General features: G+C 39.6%; 1 protein-coding gene across 1 annotated transcript; it reads left to right on the forward strand.

The window, feature by feature from the left end:
- The first annotated feature begins 620 nt into the window (after positions 1–620).
- On the forward strand, positions 621–16,043 carry bag3 (BCL2 associated athanogene 3). The gene is made up of 4 exons (XM_035400936.1): positions 621–889; positions 4,483–4,818; positions 10,276–10,596; positions 10,917–16,043. The coding sequence occupies exons 1-4, from the start codon at positions 698–700 to the stop codon at positions 12,129–12,131; spliced, it is 2,064 nt and encodes a 687-aa protein (XP_035256827.1). The 5' UTR covers positions 621–697; the 3' UTR covers positions 12,132–16,043.
- The last annotated feature ends 584 nt before the right edge of the window (positions 16,044–16,627 follow it).

Consider the following 16,627-nt stretch of genomic DNA (forward strand, 5'->3'; position numbering starts at 1 on the left):
AGAGTGGCCATTTTAGGGGAGCTTGAGGTAAAGCTTAGGAACCCTGAATGATCTGATACCTGGTCCCTCATGACATTTCCCCTTCACACCTGAGAAACAAAAAGGTTCAGATACGTGAAAGTATATAGATACAGTAGGCCTATAGTAGATCTTGGTATGGAGTAGACCTATACAGAGTACAATTGCTTATTATGATCGTATATTTTTTATTGAAAAAAATAATATATATTTTCTTTTTCTTTTTTTAAAAAATTCGCGCGTAAGTCTGATTTGCTTATAGATTGAATTGATCCAGAACATGCTGGTAGTTCTGACTTCCGACGTGGTGAACCCAACCAGAACTAATTCTACAAATAAAATGTTTTATTGACCGAGTGACGATGGGAATGATAGATTGACGCTTAATAATACTTGTTTTGCGAAAAAAAACCTAAGTGAAAAAACTGGAAGGCGACTTATTTCCACAAGGTTTAACCGCTGATATGATATGACCAATCGCCCTGATTATTATTATTATTATGATTACTAATCATGGAGAAGCGGTTAGTCAGCACACCCTCCTTTTTATACATCTAGAACTTCCCAAACAGTGCTGGAACTTAGGACTCCAAGCATTGATGGGGCTAATTCGAGAAACTTCCAACCCCCTTTCCACACGTCACCGAACGGATTCCTTAAAGTCTGTGGGCCGTATATAATGGCACACTTCACAGCACCGAGAAGCTTACAGAGCAGGAAGATACAGTCACCAATGGTACAAATGGCTACGAACGACCCTCTGCCTCCGGGATGGGAAATTAAAATTGATCCTCATACTGGATGGCCTTTTTTTGTTGATCACAACAATCGAATAACCACTTGGAATGACCCAAGACACGACAGTAAAAAGGTGGGTGTATTACTAATATATGTGCTGGCAAATGTAGCCAGCGCTTAGCGAGGTGGGCGTGCGTGCGTGCGTGCGTGTGTGTGTGTGTGTGTGATAGAGAGAGAGAGAGATAGCGTTGAAGTTTATAATTTTAGCGATGATTACGATGCTTGCTAACATAAATCGCAGACTCAAAATGGTGTTCTAGAAAAATGTACATATTTACAGAGGCGGGGTATTGCTGGATATGTTGTTGCTGTTGCGCACATTTTATTCTATAATATGTAAACGGATAAGGTAATATTATCTTCCCATTTCGATATTGAGTTTCATTGGTATTAAATTCGCTATTTCGAACAGCAGTGGCGCAAACATTTAATAGCCTATTCGAATAAGTCTGTGGTATGATAACATATTTTTATCCGAGCCTTTGGTGGTAGAATAGTTTATCAATTGTATGCTACGAAAACAGCTTGAAAACGTATGTATAAGGGGTTAAATAATAGCCTACATGCCCTTTAATATTTCTGTGTTATGATCTAACCGTGACTGTTTTGTGCATGACGTACTGCAGTCATCTGTAAAGTCACTCATACCACAGAGTATTAGGACTGCTTCATAATGTTTATTTAAAGCTCCGTAGACTACGCACTGGTTTCCTGGTATAAAATGTAGCTAGCTAGTACAGCATGCTACTTCCAACGGAAAAGTTTACCTTGCAAGGGATTTGAGGCTGTAACAAATAAATAAATAAACAAATAAACATATATGGTTACGGTTTTTCATTTTACTTATTAAGACTAGGAAGGTGGCAAGTTAAAATTGGATTGTTTGGCTTATTATAAATCAAAGTACGCCAGGTGTAAGAACAGAGTAAGATTCAATGTGCGTCAGACCCTGTAGGAAAACGGGGGTAGAGATTCACTGTCAGCCAGCTGGCCTCTTCCATTTTAAAAGATCAACACTTGCTGTTGTCCAAAGTTAGTGTCACCCAGAATGTGCTGGAAAGACAGCTGTCAGGAGATAAACTTGGTGCGGTGCTGGGCAACTGCATGCCTGCCTGTATGCCAGAAAGAAACTGGTCGTACTGTGTGTACTTCAGCTACACATATGATATTTTGGAAGTTCAAATATAGGTCCATTATTTGAAATAATAAATCAAAATCACAAGCTTTGTGGGTCTTAGGATTGTAGTTCATGGACTACACTAATACACATATTTAAGTTCTGTACTTGAGACTGCAGTTAGATATACAACAAAAGTCCCCAAATTTTTGAAATGTCAAAGATGCCTTGGAACTAGTGTCAGTCTGAGCTCACACACAGAATGAATGGACTTATTTGGTAGTTTCAGTGATTCTGTATAAATGTGGTAAACATGTCAGTCGCTCTTAAAAGTGTTGAAGGACCAAACAGCATTAGGACAATGTGCGAAAAAGGAACAACAATCTACACCATGACAGCAATACACATTCAGAATGGGTGTTACAGGACATATGCTTGCCTACATTTCAAGCTACATTCATAAACCTCAGCCCAGCACAGCACAATTTTTTCCACTTAAGATTTTTCTAAAGATTAAAACTTTTCAGCACACTGCCTTTATCAATGAATTATTATATGCTGAAGGTAGTCCTATATGCCCAATTCTGGAATATGTATGAGGTGTAGAAGATAATTAGAGAGGAATTACCAGAATTGTATCCAAAGATTTATAAAACTCACATTTTTTAGTAGTGTATTTTCAGCTACACACTTCTGTATTTAACCCAAAGCACTGAAGTAAGAGCACAATTAATTTTTGTTTGAAACGCATACTTCTCAACCTAGTGAGAGAAATAATGTACCAGCATTTATTTTTGTTTATGATCCAAGTAGCCACATGGATGTAGTGTAGTTGCCATTTGCAGATTTGAATTAAAGGAATTATTTATGACTGGAAAGGCTGTCTTTAAAGCCACTTTACACCCCAGTGTAATTTAAGTAAATAGGAGGGCGGTAGAATTGTAGATTCGATATATGAGGAAAATGCCCTTGTAATACAGTAATTGTATACAACATTATGCTGCCAAATAGTTTTCTGCTTCATTTTCTAAGTATTTTCTAAGTATCTCATTGAACATAATTAGGTGAATTAGACCAAACCAATTCAATCAACCCTCAGATTCAATATTTAAACAACAGGATCATCTTCATCTGCATTTATATTTGGCTTCCATCTTGCATCCTTTTGCCATTTGTGTAACAGGTGTTAATATAGTACAGGTATTAATTTAGTACACGTGTCAGTGTAGTATAGGTGTTAATTTAGAATGTGTTAATGTAGTACAGGTGTTAACATGCAGAAGAAAAAGCTCTGGCTAGACAGGCCTACAGTTGTGATGAGACATTCCAAATTTGGAATAAAAACCTCAGGAGCTTGCACCATACAGCTTAATCTCTGTATACCACACCTACAAACTGAAAATACAACCGTACTTAAGAGTCTACAGTATAATCCTGACAGATACGGAAGATGGTGGTGAAAAATACAGTATGGCTATTCAGACATTTACAGTTGGGTTATGTGCAGTGGTGTGGAAATGATCTCCTTATATGAGTAGTAATTGTCTAAACTGCATGTGAATAGCTATGACTCAGTGCTCTAGAGCAGTCCTGCCTGCCTGCCATTCCTATACAGTATGCAGATGAACATATGAATCAGTAAATGAAATTTCCTATTTTGCCATTGTTTTCCTGCTTGTTTTATGAAATTGTTGTGTCAGTATTTCACACATAAATGTGAAAGTTTTTAAAGTTGTACACAGAATGCAGGCTAAAATGAATATTACTAAGGCTGGTTTAACTTTTTATGGTGTTGAATTCGGTTTTATTTCATGTTAGTTTGGATACAATGTGATATCTACATCAGCAGTCATTAGTGTTCTGTACATCTTCCAGCACTTAAATATTCTAGTTATTAAATGCACAGACAGCTGCTACTGTAGTACTCTTGCTTAATCTCTGGACTGGGAGTAAAGCAGTTTAAAGTTTTCACAGAGCCTCAAAAGAGTGTTGAGTTGCAGTTGTATTTATTTTAATTCAGGCCTGTTTCCTAGGCCCACCATGCCACTCTTGACAGCAGGATCCATTGCCTGTTACGAGGAAAGATATTTACTTTAGACCAAAGGTTTGAATTCTTGTGTTGAAGTTATAGAATTTGCTGCGACTCGCTATTCATTGACACAACCCTGTTGACATTTGGTTACAGTAAAGGGCACACCAAGGCAATTTTCAGACTGGGTATAGTGTGTTCTCTTTTTAGCAGAGGGGAGCCTCTTGCATGTTACCTTTTGTATTTAGCTACTAATAATGCATGCGCTTAGTAGTGTTATTTTTATTTTGTGATGCGCAATCATTGTCAAAACTGCATGAGGACAGCTATGACTCAGTGCTCTATAGCAATACACCCTGCTAAAAAATGCAAGAGCTCAGACACAGAAGCAGCAGAGATATAGCCAGTCTGCCCCCATACATGTGAAATATGCAGAAGCTGATCACAGAGAACAAGAAACCCTCCACCAGATCATCACTGGAGAAGTAGTCATCCCCCTGTGTGTGCTTCTGTGTTTCAGGAGAGCCAGACCTCGAATGGACCCTGTGAAGCTCCTGCTCAGGAACCTCTGAAGAACTATGTGCGGGAGATGAAGTACCCCACGCTGCGCCAGGGGTACATCCCCATTCCTGTTACCCATGACAACCTGGACCTGTGGCAGCAGCACCATCCTGGCTATCCCTTTGCTCAGCCAGCTCCCATACAGAGGATTCGGGCTGAAGGAAGAACCCCCTCTCCCACGCCAACCCACCCCTCCCGGCCCAGGTCCCCTGTTAGGATGTCTCCAGAGGGGTGTTTGACTGACGCTCACAGTGGTTTGGGCATGTCTTCTTCACCTGTATCACAAGCACCTGAGGTGAGAGGTCGTACAGCGCAACAGTGCTCATGCCAGGAAGCAGTTATAACTATTCCCACTAAATGCATTTCAACTTCCTCATTTTAGCAGTGCATTGTGGTACCGATACTGTTTCGTTGTTCACAGACACACACACTTTTTTAGACACACTGAGATTCTATTGTAATGATGCAATGTTGTGTGTATGTTGTGAAAGCTGTTTTTTCCAAAAATACAATGTGAAACATCTGAATGTTAATCTTTTTCAGTGAACAATTATGCATCATGCAAGAAATCTAATGTGTGTGTGTGACTGTATATCTAGACTGTATATCTAGACCATAGTGAATATTATGTAAGGGGTAGTGTATAGCCAACTTGTCAGTTATTTCAAAATACTCCCACACAGGGGAGGGATCTTAATCACCTTGAAGGAGGTTATTTTGAGACAGTTGACAAGCTGCATGTACATTATCACGCTTATACCACGGCTGCTTGTTAAGAAATTGTCTGGCACAAAATCATTTAAGTTAAATTTATTGTAGCCTTTTATTTATGTTGTAAGCTTCCACCCCCAACAAGGTTTCAACAAACCACTTTTAGTGTCCTAGCAATGACAAGCAAACTAGCTCACATTCTTAATTTTGAATAGTCCACATTATTTGTACATGTCCATTTATTGTTTAGTGTGTCCTGTGTTCTAAAGAGGTCATTTTGGGGATATCAATAGCCAGGTTTTAGCCTGTCAGCTGTTCCTGTAGCATCGTTTTTTAAAACTTTTTTTTTTAAACTAGTTTTTTTAGTTTCCTTCTTTCCAGGCTTTTCCCATGTTCCCAAGTTAATAGTTATTTACCGGCACACAAGAGTGCATTCTGACTGGACTACCTGCTTATGCAGATCGCAGAGGGATATAATCAGTTGACCAAAATGGCGGTCATTATGCAGAAATAATCAGAATTGAATATCAAAAAACTTACTATAAACTTATATACTTACTTAAACTTACTTAACATAACACTCTGTATATACTGTAGAGAAAGCTTTCAACAGTAATTCAAGTTATTGAAATTACTCTGGAGAACTGACTGGTTAGTGATGCTGATCCACCACAGGGCTTCGATTCGAAGTTGGCACAGCCACAGAGGTGCAGTTCATTTGTTTACCGAGTCAAGATTGTACATATTAATGTATGAATGTATGGTTTCCTGCAATACAAACAGATATACACAATGTAACTTAAACATGTAAAAGCCTATGATACAATATATACCTACTTACATAAGCAAAAACATCAGATAGGCATTCTGTATTATAAGTGGCCACGCTAACCATGATTCTTTAACCCCTTTACACAAGGCCCCTAGTGGCCTTGGCGCAGGTGTCACGAGATTGCTTAACTCAACATTCAGTGTTCCTGCAACCAAACTATGAATGGAAACAATTAACCAGCTTCATTAATAGACAATACATGACGACTATGTCAAATACAGAGTTTCTAAATGCCACCATCAACGCGTAGTTTGTCCATTTCAGAAGCACCCCCCCAGGGTCACATCTGTAACTAGAATGACACATTGGACAATAGCGTCTATTCGGGAGTGCATAAATACATGAGAACACCAAAAATTTGTATTCCGTTAAAGCAACAAGATAAAGCCAACAATAGGTATGGGAAAACTGCATGAAAAATACTGCTCACTGAATAACAAAATTAACATGTGGAATTCTTGTGTAATTATGCCATGTCACTCTACTATCACTATCAATATCTGGGACTAAATATGGCTTAAATATACAAATTCAGTGGTCATTTATTGTTTTAATCCGTTTGAGAAATAAACATGCTGATAGAAAGCGGGTGTAGGCCACACACAGAACCCACTTGCTTTTTATGCCTTTATAACTCTTTTCAGTTCATTCTGGTTTAAGCTTTCCAATAGCATATGGCATGGCTCATTGCATTTACTTTGTGCAATATTTTTGCTTTTGTTACCTTTGCGTTGGTCATAATAGACAACTAGCCTTTGCTAATAATGCTCAGTATATTTGTATTGTGGGCTAGCTAATAGCTATTAGTATAGTGGCATTGTTAGCATACCCTGGCCATTGTTAGCATAGTGGCTCATACTGGCCTGCTTTGTTAGAAGTCATACCACAAATGAAACTGAGTGTCTGTCAAAAGGTTTGCGCTGTTCTCTTGTGCGCTGTTCTTTAATGCGGGCGTTCCACCTGCTGTAGTAGTGTAAGCGTTCATGGGTGGCTCAGTCATGTGTTGTGTTTGATTTACCAGTTTTCTGTGAAGCTACCACATCACCAACATTTTTCTAATGGTGGAATATTATTTTATTGTAAATGTTGCACATTATGTGGGGTACTAGTATCACCATGCGCTGTACTTGTCACTTAGGGCGTAGAAAATACTCAAATTTACTGTGTGCTGATATGTGCTAGATGAATGTAAAATTTCCCTGGGAGTGATGATCATAAATAGTAACATTTGTAAAACAGAGTACAGAAAAATGTCATCCCATCCCCATGCAACTAAAGATTACATACTGTAGAGTACAGAAAAACACGCAAGAGTGAATGGTGAACGTTGTATATAGGTATGTATACCACAATGTTTTTGCATTATTTTTTGTGTGATATCAGTGTTTTATCTTAAACCATCACAAGAGGCTAGTTTATATATTATATAATGGGCAAAGTATTTTATTCATTTTCAGAGAGGTTTTGGGTAGGTTTTTGGACCCCTAGATATTGTATCTTGGACCCTATAACTGATGAATTCCCAATGATGCAAAAGCAATGAGTCAAAGCAATTGATTTGTAGTGATATACAGTATATTATTATGTTATGATTTACAGCACAGTTTAGCCATTTTGCATAGATTTGGAGAAGCTAAGGGACACCAGAGTACGGAGAGTAAGGAGAACATCTTCAGTTTTGCCAAGGTTATTTTTGCAGTTGTACCACTTTATTTCTACCTTAATTATGAATATAAACTAATGTAGTATTGTAAATGGTAACAGTGTAAGAAACTCCTCAGATATACCAAACAGCGCAAATATCTGAGTGGAGAATAAACGCATGTAGTCTTATCCAGCGCTACTGGAACGGGATTAATTTAATGTTATCTCGGTTATCTGACTCCAAAATAATATTTTAGCCTTTCCTCTGTGCTAACGGTTATGCACAGATGGAGGAGACTGCTTTCCACCTGTAGTGTGGCTCTGTACAGATCGCTGTCTATCTTGGTAGACACAGTCGTGCCTCTGGCTTGTGTGGCCTGCATAAATATAATTGTATATCTTGCTACGACACTAGGGTATAGGCAAGTGATTATGGGGTGCAGAAGTTCTTTCTGTATGTTACAACCTTAAAACTGCTAGTGCAGTGGAAAGAGTCAAAGAGGAATGCCAGGTTTAAGTGAATGAAATTTATTGTACAGTATGTTAAAAATGGCAATATAGGTGCATAAGTGAGTTTAGTTGAATGGCTATACGCATATAATGACCATGTTGACGGGTCTCCCTGAACCATTGCACTCTTACCCTTATATACAAAAAGATTAAAGGAAAACCTCAAGTGATCAAATAAACACACAATCATACCAAAACAGTACAACCATCCTACTTGTGCTATCTCTGTAAGCATGCCACACCGGGTTAACCTTTGTATCTGGCTGGGCAGTGACCAATAGGTATCAAGACCTTTAGTCAGCCCTCCATCACCAAAGACACCACTTTGTCGGCTTTCAAACAATGCTAATTAATATTATTACAATATATTATGAACCAAAGGTTTACACAATGCTGACCCGATAGGATGTTTTGCAACTGAGCACTGTCTCTTTATCACACATGCTGACTCCCTGTCAGCACAGTAAACAGTCTGTTTATCCTTGGGGGTGCATGTCTGTAAACTGCCTTACTCCAGTGTCTTGCTTCATTTAAGCCATTTTCCATGTCTCTGATGCTAACATCTGGAGTTATAAAGCCTTAAATAGAACACTCAATGAATAGGCAGGGATTGGCCAGATTTGGCATCTTCACAAAGGGGTTATCAAAGAAAAAGGCTTTGCTGTTACAACATTACATGCCATTTGCAATTAAACTGAATTAGTTACACACCAACGCACATGTGAGATATGCGTGGCTAATTAATAGAAACTAACAGGAAACCTAACATAGCAAAGTATACAACTGCATTTAGCGATAACTTTGTTGTTAGTTATAATTATACAATGATATATTCAACAATGCAGTTAAGAGAGATTTCACAGTTAAGCAGAAATAATAATAATGAGCATTCAGCAACAGCAACTAAATTTTTAATGTAGGCATACTACACTTGCCTCAAAATGAATGACGTTCACTGAACGTTTTCACTTAATTACAGAAAGGACCCAAAGTGCATGAAGGTGCCCTAGAATGTGACTGCCAGGGAATTTAGCACACGAGTAAAAGGTCTTTTGTGTAAAACTGACAGTGGTGAACACTGAATGAGGTGTAAAACACAGTCTCAGATGTCATTCTAGAAAGTCCGATAAATGCTTGAATGACCTTATTTTCCATCTCAAGCACACCTGATGCAACGAATCAAGGGCTTGATAAGATGCACAGGTGTGCTTGAGGTGGAACGCATCAAATCCCTGGACCCGGCTGGGGTTAACCAAGGAGAGGTTAGGGCACGAGTGCGCTCCACACTATTTTGGAAACCACCAAACCTTCCACTGTTATAACCAAGAACTGAAAACTGTAGGCTTCCTTAGGTGTGCCTCACACTGCTGAGAACATGGTGAAGGATGATTTATCTGCCCATATCGCATTTCTTCACTGCTTAGTAGTCCATTGCCTGTGCCCTTTGCACCGTGGTATTGGTAAAGGTACATTGGCAGGAGTAGTGAGCAGTTTACGCACTGCAAACTGACTGGTATCCTGCTCTGGAGAACTTTCAATAAAACTTCCAAATCACATCCTAGATTTAAATTTGTATTCAACCGATTTAGTTGCTGCCTGGTTCTGCTTTGCGCCTTGGACTACTGCCTCACCTGCAAAACCATAGTTGCCTTTTGTTGATGATGTTATTCCTTCAAATTTCATCCCATAGACTGCATAAAAATATGGAGTGTACATAAGACAGGATATGTGTTTGTATTTGGGTGTATACTTGTACTGAAGATCGATTTTCAATTTGCAGTTCAGGACTTTTCTATTTTACTTTGGATATGGATGGGAGTGGTAGGGGTGGGAAATGGAGAAGAAATAATATTACTACTTATTGTAAAGTTTTTACACAAATCCCAATAAAAAAATTTTTAAAAAATGAATACAGTCAAATTTACAGCCTTTAGCAGTTTTAGTGTTAGCTGCTGGATTTGACGATATGCAATGACTGCGATCTTCATGGAAAAAAATGGAAGAGTTGTGTTCTTTTGAGTGTAGGATAGTGACGTAACCCTTTCTGTTGATCAGATCTCTTCCTTTGGGATGAGTTGCCATCCAGCTCCGGTTCAGTCTGTGCAGCTGCAGCCCGGCTACATACCCATCCCAGTGATCCATGAAGGAGCAGGGGGCCACACTCAGGCCCCGCCAAACCCCAGCCTGCACCCCCAACGTTTCGCCCAAACTGAGCCCACCCATCACCGTCTACAGCCGGAGGAACGGACCCAACAGCCCAGACCTGTCCAGCCTCCCCACGAGAGAGCCAATCGTAACGCCTCCCCCATCCTCATCCCCTCCCACCTTAGGTCACAGTCACCAATCAGAGCTCAGGTCATGGGAGAGCGACCTCCGGTATGAATTAGTTATATTCCATGAAATTTTATGGAATAGATGAATACCAAAAGTGAAAATTTGATTATATGGAAAGCAGTCAATTGTGGAAGATCAAATGTGACAAAATTTTATAAATGATCAATTTATTTATTTCATTGCTTATTTATTTAATTATCTATTTATTTCATTGCTGATTTTTTATTTCATTATCAATTTATTAAATTTTGTGATAATTGGTCTTCCATAGTTAATAGTGTGGTTCAGCAGATGAAGGAAATGGAAGTTGCCTCTTTGCGGCATATTTTATGTATAAAAATATAATGTGTATTGTCCTTTAGGTTCAACAGTATGCGCAGCTGGAAGCCACCAGTCCAGAAGCCCCAGCCGAGGAGAAGAGTAGCCCATCCCAAAAACAGACCCCCCAATACCCCCACACACAAACCACCCAGTTCCCCCAAACTCAGACCCCCCAGGCCCAGACCTCCCAGTACCCCCAAACACCTACCACCCAATTCCCCCAGGCCCAGACCCCCCAATTTTCCCAAACTCAGACACCCCAGTACCCCCAAACTCAGACCCCCCAATTCCCCCAAGCCCAGACCCCCCAATTTCCCCAGGCCCAGACCTCCCAATTTCCCCAGGCCCAGACACCCCAATTTCCACAGGCTCAGACCCCCCAGTACTCCCAGGCCCAGACCCCCCAGTACCCCCAGACCCAGACCCCCCAGTACTCCCAGGCCCAGACCCCCCAGTACCCCCAGGCCCAGACCCCCCAGTACCCCCAGACCCAGACCCCCCAGTACCCCCAGGCCCAGATCCCCCAGCACCCCCAGGCCCAGACCACCCAGTACCCCCAGACCCAGACCCCTCAGCACCCCCAGGCCCAGACCCCCCAGTACCCCCAGACCCAGACCCCCCAGTACTCCCAGGCCCAGACCCCCCAATTTCCCCAGGCCCAGACCCCCCAGTACCCCCAGACCCAGACCCCCCAATTTCCCCAGGCCCAGACCCCCCAATCTCCCCAAACTCAGACCCCCCAGTTCCCTCAGGCTCAGACCGCCCAGTACCCTCAAACTCCGACTTCCCAGTTCCCCCAGGCTGTGCACAGAGATGCTGATTTGCGACAGCCACCTGAGAGACCAGACAAGGCAGAGGTCAAAGGTCATATCCCTGAGAAAGCTGACCTGCCAAAAGCTACGTCTGCTCAACCGGAAGTAACACCTGAGAAAGCAGAGGAGGCGCCGGCTCATCCCGGCCTGGCCAAGGTACAGAAGATTGTGGAGAGGGTTCAGAGACTGGAGCAGGAAGTCAAATGCTTTGATGGAAAGAAGAATGACAAGCGCTATTTGATTTTGGAAGAGCTTCTGATGAAAGAACTGCTAGCGCTGGACTCTGTTGACCCAGAGGGCAGGGCAGATGTGCGGCAGGCCAGGCGGGATGGTGTTCGCAGAGTTCAGAACATTCTAGAAGGACTAGAGGCCATTGGGGAAGAGCCTGAGCCGCCTGTCTCTGAGAACACTACGCAAGGAACTGAGCCCCAACAGATGTCCTAAACCACAAAACCTCGAGCTACCCAGCCTTCATATTATTGCATTTCCCATGCAAATGTTCATGAACATTGTGCTCAACCATTTATGAAGCAAGTGATAACAGGATTCAATAAAGTGTTTGCCATGGAGTGCCATTTTGTAGAACCATTGTGGTAGCCAGCGTGTCATCACAATGTTAAGCTACAATGGGGCATATGCATAAAAGGTGCAAATCATGACACTAAAGGAGACAGAAACTCATACAGCCCTATTGTCATGCTGGGAGGGGCTTCTCTGTCCAGTACAGTAGCTTTGGCTTTGACAGCACTATTTAGGATTCTCAAGTGAATACGGTAATCCAGAAAGGATAACCCCACTGTAGGACTGAAAAACTGGCTACAGCTGCTATTAAATAGGCTGATATGGGAGAGCATTGATTATCTGGTGCAAGAATGAGTGAATGGTGTATTGTAACACATTGTGTAACACACAGTGGACATGAGCCACATGACAATGATGCTGCTAAGTACTGTCGGGGGAATGGGTTGCATTAGCATTGCTACAGTGAGCAGTCCCACTCTGTTTCTTTCCCTTTCTTAAATAGCGAGGGTATGTTCAGTAAATTTTTTGTATGAATATTTGTCATTTTGAAATATCATTCTTTCAGCCTGGTGTTCTGCCCATTGTTTGAGGTACGGCTAGGTGACAGAGAGTAAGGACACATTTTATGCATATTCCCCGTTATAGAACTAAGGATTGAAAGAGGCCTTTAAATGCCATTGCGTTAACAGTTTTCAGGCTGTGATTATTTTATTATTATTATTTTTTGATGCAGTTTGACTTTTTGTTACATTTAAAAATGTAAATGATACAGTTCTAATCTCACGTCTGACTGCAAAACATTTGGATTATTTAAACAATATAAGTATAAAGTGTTTATGCTTCTTTGACATTAGCATGGAGTCTTCTGCTGTTATGTCATTGGCATTTTTTATTAAGGTGTTATAAATGCTTTAAATAGAGGTTTGATTCTGCTCTATTATTTTTATTTGGTTTTCACACACTGAAGCTTGGCTTGTGCCTGACTCTGTCCTGTCTTTGCTCTGGGACTCCTTTCAGTGTTCTTATATTTTTTTGTGAAATTTGTGACAGTGATGGAAAAATATGTTTGACCCAATCTGATATATAACTATATAAATGATTATTTTCATGGCTGAATTCACAATGGAGCTCCAGATGCAACACAACAGAGACAATATAGAAATACTAATAAAAATGGATTTATTGTAATGATTAAATGGATGAACAGACTGATCTTGACAAGAATCTGTTTGAAGTGTCATTGTGATGGTATGCCAGTGGTGTAGCATAGTTAGGGTTAAGGAACTGGGCTTCCAACGTCAGGGTTGTAGGTTCGATTCCCAGGTGGGACACTGCTGTTGTACCCTTGAGCAGCGTACCTAACTCAAATTTCCATAGTAAATATCCAGCTCTATAAATGGATTGTATGTACAAAGAATGTATGCTGTTGTATGTTGTCTGGATAAAAGTAAATGCTAAATATAAATGGGTTCTCCGCTGCAGTGGAGAGCGGTGTTTGACACTACCATTTCTCTTTTCACTCAACAAAATGACCCAGTTGCACAGATAGCTTGCAGGATGTTTTGGTTGAACATAAATTCATTGGTCACTGTCACTGGAACTGAACTAAAATGCAACTGAATTTGATAAAAGCCCCATGGTGATGTTTTCTAAAGTGAGGATGTGGTCCTTGTTTTAGCTGGGGTTCTGTTTTGTCACACAATACTCAAGTCTTTAAAGAGAAACTTAACAAAATGACTTCATAAACAGCAGAGGGGCAGTTCCAGTTATCTGCTTCTCCCTGCTTCCTTTTCTGTAAAGGTGCTGTCATATATTTGGGTCTACCACAAGGTGGCAGTAAAGACAGTAGCTCAAATTTTACAACAGGCTATTTCAAATAGATTATTTTTTAAATTATTATTATTTCAATTACTTCTTCCTGGGGGCTAGATTCTTTTTTATAATGGTGCATATGGGCCAAACACTGCAACACACTATTTACTATTTATAAAACAGCATATGAATAAGGCATTTCAACACACTATTTACTATTTATATGCAGTCATTAGTTACTCTGTCACTAGTGGGAGCTGTGTTGACATTGTGCAAATACAAATATGGACATGGTCACAATTTATTATACCGCTGAGTAATTCCTAACCCCCCTTCCCCACTAATTTTGTGCTGCTGCTAACCTGCACTTTGATATGTGTGTTAACATTATTGGCACCCTCCAATTAAATAAACTCCAACACTTATCACCACATTTGATGTTGCATTCATCAGCGCAGTGGTACACAGACATACAGACTATGGTAAAGCTGGTTTTATATTGGACATTCAACATTTATTTGGTTTTAAAATGTCAATAGCTTTTGAATGGCTATAGCTATAATGTTATATTCATACAACATATTCATTCTCTGGGTAAGAACATGTGTGTATTCAATGTTTTCCTTTGTTTTTAATATATTTAAAATGTTATCTTTCCCCCAATAGCTCCTGAATGACCGCAGGTAAAATCTTACACAATGCATATTCATTCTAAGGTGAGGGAGAACTGTGTAGTCCAATCGTCTTATTCATATTTACCTGCAATTCTTTTTGTGTTTTCAGTTAAACATAAATATAGGAGTGAAAGCAGCCAGAATTACACTCCAGCCGTCAAAGAACCATCTCAAAACTGCGCTGCTATTGAATATGCACTGTATAGATAATTATTCTCATCCTACTTTTATGTTTAAAAGCCAATTGTATGTTATAAAAGAGATACATGTATTGGTAACAGCTTTGCTTGGTAGAACGGCCTATGTCTGGACAGTAATTTTACTGCTGAACTGCAGTTGAACAAAATTTTCAATAATTGTCCAACCATTTGTGTAGACTCCAGTCCAGTTGATGAATTCAGAAAATTAAGCTTTTCAGATTTTTAATGAACTTAATAATAATAATAATAAAAAATTTTAATAGCAGACCGTCCATATAATATGCATGTTTGTGTAAGGTCATTTATGTGGATGCTAAGACCAGGAGTTGGATTTGGAAAATGATGCTTGGATGTTTTTCTGTACAACAAAAAATTCAATAGCAGTCTATATATGTGATACACACATCTACAGATGCATTCTAGAAAGGCCTATAAGTGGGCCCTAGTCCAGGTGTTAGATTTTGAAAATAATGCTTGAATGATTTCTAGTAATTAAAACAAGTTTCTTCAATAGCTGCCCATCCATGTGATATACAGAACTAAACCCATTTGCATTTTAGAAAGGCATATAAGTGGACTCGAGTCCAAGTGTTAGATTTTGAATAAAAGCCTCCAATTATTATTAGTGATTTTTGAAAACACATTTTCGTCAATAGCTGTCCATCCACGTGAAATACGTATTTAAAACAACTCTTTTTTCATTCTAAAAAGGCCAAAAAGTGGGCCCTAGTGCAGGTGTTAGATTTTGACAATAATGCTTGAGTACTTTTTAGTGATTTGTTTTAAACACGTTTTTTCAATAGCAGGCCATCCATGTGACATGCTGATCTAAAACAAATTGCACTCCAGAAAGGCCAATTTTTGAAAACAATGCTTGAATGATTTTATGAAAAGCAATTTCTTCAATAGCAGTCCATCCATGTGACATACACATTCGAAATTCACGGTTGGATTGCTGAATCTTTATTCATTTTATTTAAACTTTATTTTAACAGGTTAGTTTTACTGACATTTAAAATCTCCTTTGCAAGAGAGACATGTCCAAGAAAAACAGCACATACAGTTACAGACAATGAGAACATAAAACATAAAAATATTACAATTGCAAAATATTATTAAATTAAAATTTTTCCTTATTGCTCCAAGAATGAATATGGAGTTTGGCAATTTTTTCCAAATCAATTTAAGCTGTTGATATTCCAGAAGCAAATGTGTGTCAAATGTCCAATATAAAACTACACTTTACTGCAGTCATATACAGTAGTAGGTAGACATTGCTAACTTTGCTATCTTTGGTGTTGGTGTAATTAACTCTGACACAGAGCGTGTTAATGCCCACTTACCATGTCAAAGATGTTGGGGTGGTGAAGCTGCAGGTGCCTCTTCAGATTGGTCGTGTTTGTCCCAGACAGTATGTAAGTGCAAGTAACATTGTACTCTGAGACCAAGCTAACTGTGCAGTGTGTTTTATTTGTGGCATCATTCTATTCCAAATATTCCCAAGCGTGAGTTCATTTTTCCCTGCCAGAACCGAACGGGAACCTCATTTTAATTGAGAGTGACAACGTGTGAAAAAAATTAAAGATTCTCATTTAATAGAGAATTGCTTCCAGGTAGAAGCCAATAAAAGCCAATTAAGCAGTTTATTTTTAATGAATTTTTGTGTATGTATGTTGGATCAACGTGCTTGACCAGAGATAACAGCCCCTCTTTCAAATGACTTCTTTATCTA

Source organism: Anguilla anguilla, chromosome 18 (assembly GCF_013347855.1).
Source record: "Anguilla anguilla isolate fAngAng1 chromosome 18, fAngAng1.pri, whole genome shotgun sequence".
Lineage (NCBI taxonomy): Eukaryota > Metazoa > Chordata > Actinopteri > Anguilliformes > Anguillidae > Anguilla > Anguilla anguilla.